Below are 962 nucleotides of genomic sequence, written 5' to 3'. Positions count from 1 at the left end.
ATACGAGCGAGGGCGTTGCGAGCGCGATTGGCTCCGACGCAGGACTTAGAGATGAAGGGGCCTGAAGCCACACGAAAGCGAGGTGGTCTTTGCCTGCTGCCACGTGATCTCCGGGCGCAGGTGTGGCGCTAATGACTGGTTTCGCAAAGGACTGCAACTGTGGCACCGAATCCACTGCGATATATATATGATAATTACGACTTTTATACTTCATTAAAATTGTAGTTACGATAAGATATTTACCCGGGACCTTAAATAAAATCGAGGTGGTAATTTCAGCTGCCGAAGCGATTCCTGAGTACAGAGATGTAATTACGTGCGTGATAAAATTGACAGTCTGAGGCGGATGCACGCTGTTTATCTAAGGCTCACGCTCGGTCTTCCTGCTCTCGACGTTTATTTTTTATTTTTTATTGTATTTGTAAAAGTATAATTGTGAAAAGAGTTTAATCGGGATAATATCGGGACAGTCGGTAAGCGCACAGCTGTTTCGGCGCATCGGATCTCTCCAAATTAAATTCTCTTAATTACGTGTCTCCTTCCCGTCTCCCGCAGGTACATCCACAGCAAGGAGAAGCCGTTCAAGTGCAGCGAGTGCGGCAAGGGCTTCTGCCAGAGCCGCACGCTCGGCCGTGCACCGCATCCTGCACATGGAAGAGTCGCCGCACAAGTGTCCTACCTGCGGCAGAAGCTTCAACCAAAGGAGCAACCTGAAGACGCACCTCCTGACGCACACAGACATCAAGCCCTACACGTGTCCCCAGTGCGACAAGGTACCGCGTGAACTTGAACGCGTGTCTTGATTGATGGGATGAGAATGATAGTACTGAGGGGGGATTTAGAATAACTTTAACGAAGAGCCGCCGTTGCCTCTCCTTCCAGGTCTTCCGTCGGAACTGTGACCTGAGACGCCACGCCCTCACGCACAACCTCACGTCTCCGCTCGACCTCGACCTGGGCTC

At 50.9% G+C, this 962-nt stretch overlaps 1 protein-coding gene across 1 annotated transcript in view; it reads left to right on the top strand.

Annotated features, from left to right (window-relative positions):
- LOC119589232 (protein bowel-like) overlaps positions 1-962 on the top strand; it is a gene marked incomplete in the record, with an annotated part of 21,153 nt that overhangs the window by 18,883 nt on the left and 1,308 nt on the right. Inside the window, 3 exon segments of the mRNA XM_037937834.1 lie at positions 556-628; positions 630-773; positions 883-962. Of these exon segments, the coding sequence (XP_037793762.1) occupies positions 556-628; positions 630-773; positions 883-962 (297 nt within the window).

This window comes from Penaeus monodon, chromosome 25 (assembly GCF_015228065.2).
Source record: "Penaeus monodon isolate SGIC_2016 chromosome 25, NSTDA_Pmon_1, whole genome shotgun sequence".
NCBI lineage: Eukaryota > Metazoa > Arthropoda > Malacostraca > Decapoda > Penaeidae > Penaeus > Penaeus monodon.
The sequence above is the reverse complement of the archived record's forward strand: the minus strand, read 5'-3'. Positions and strand labels throughout refer to the sequence as shown.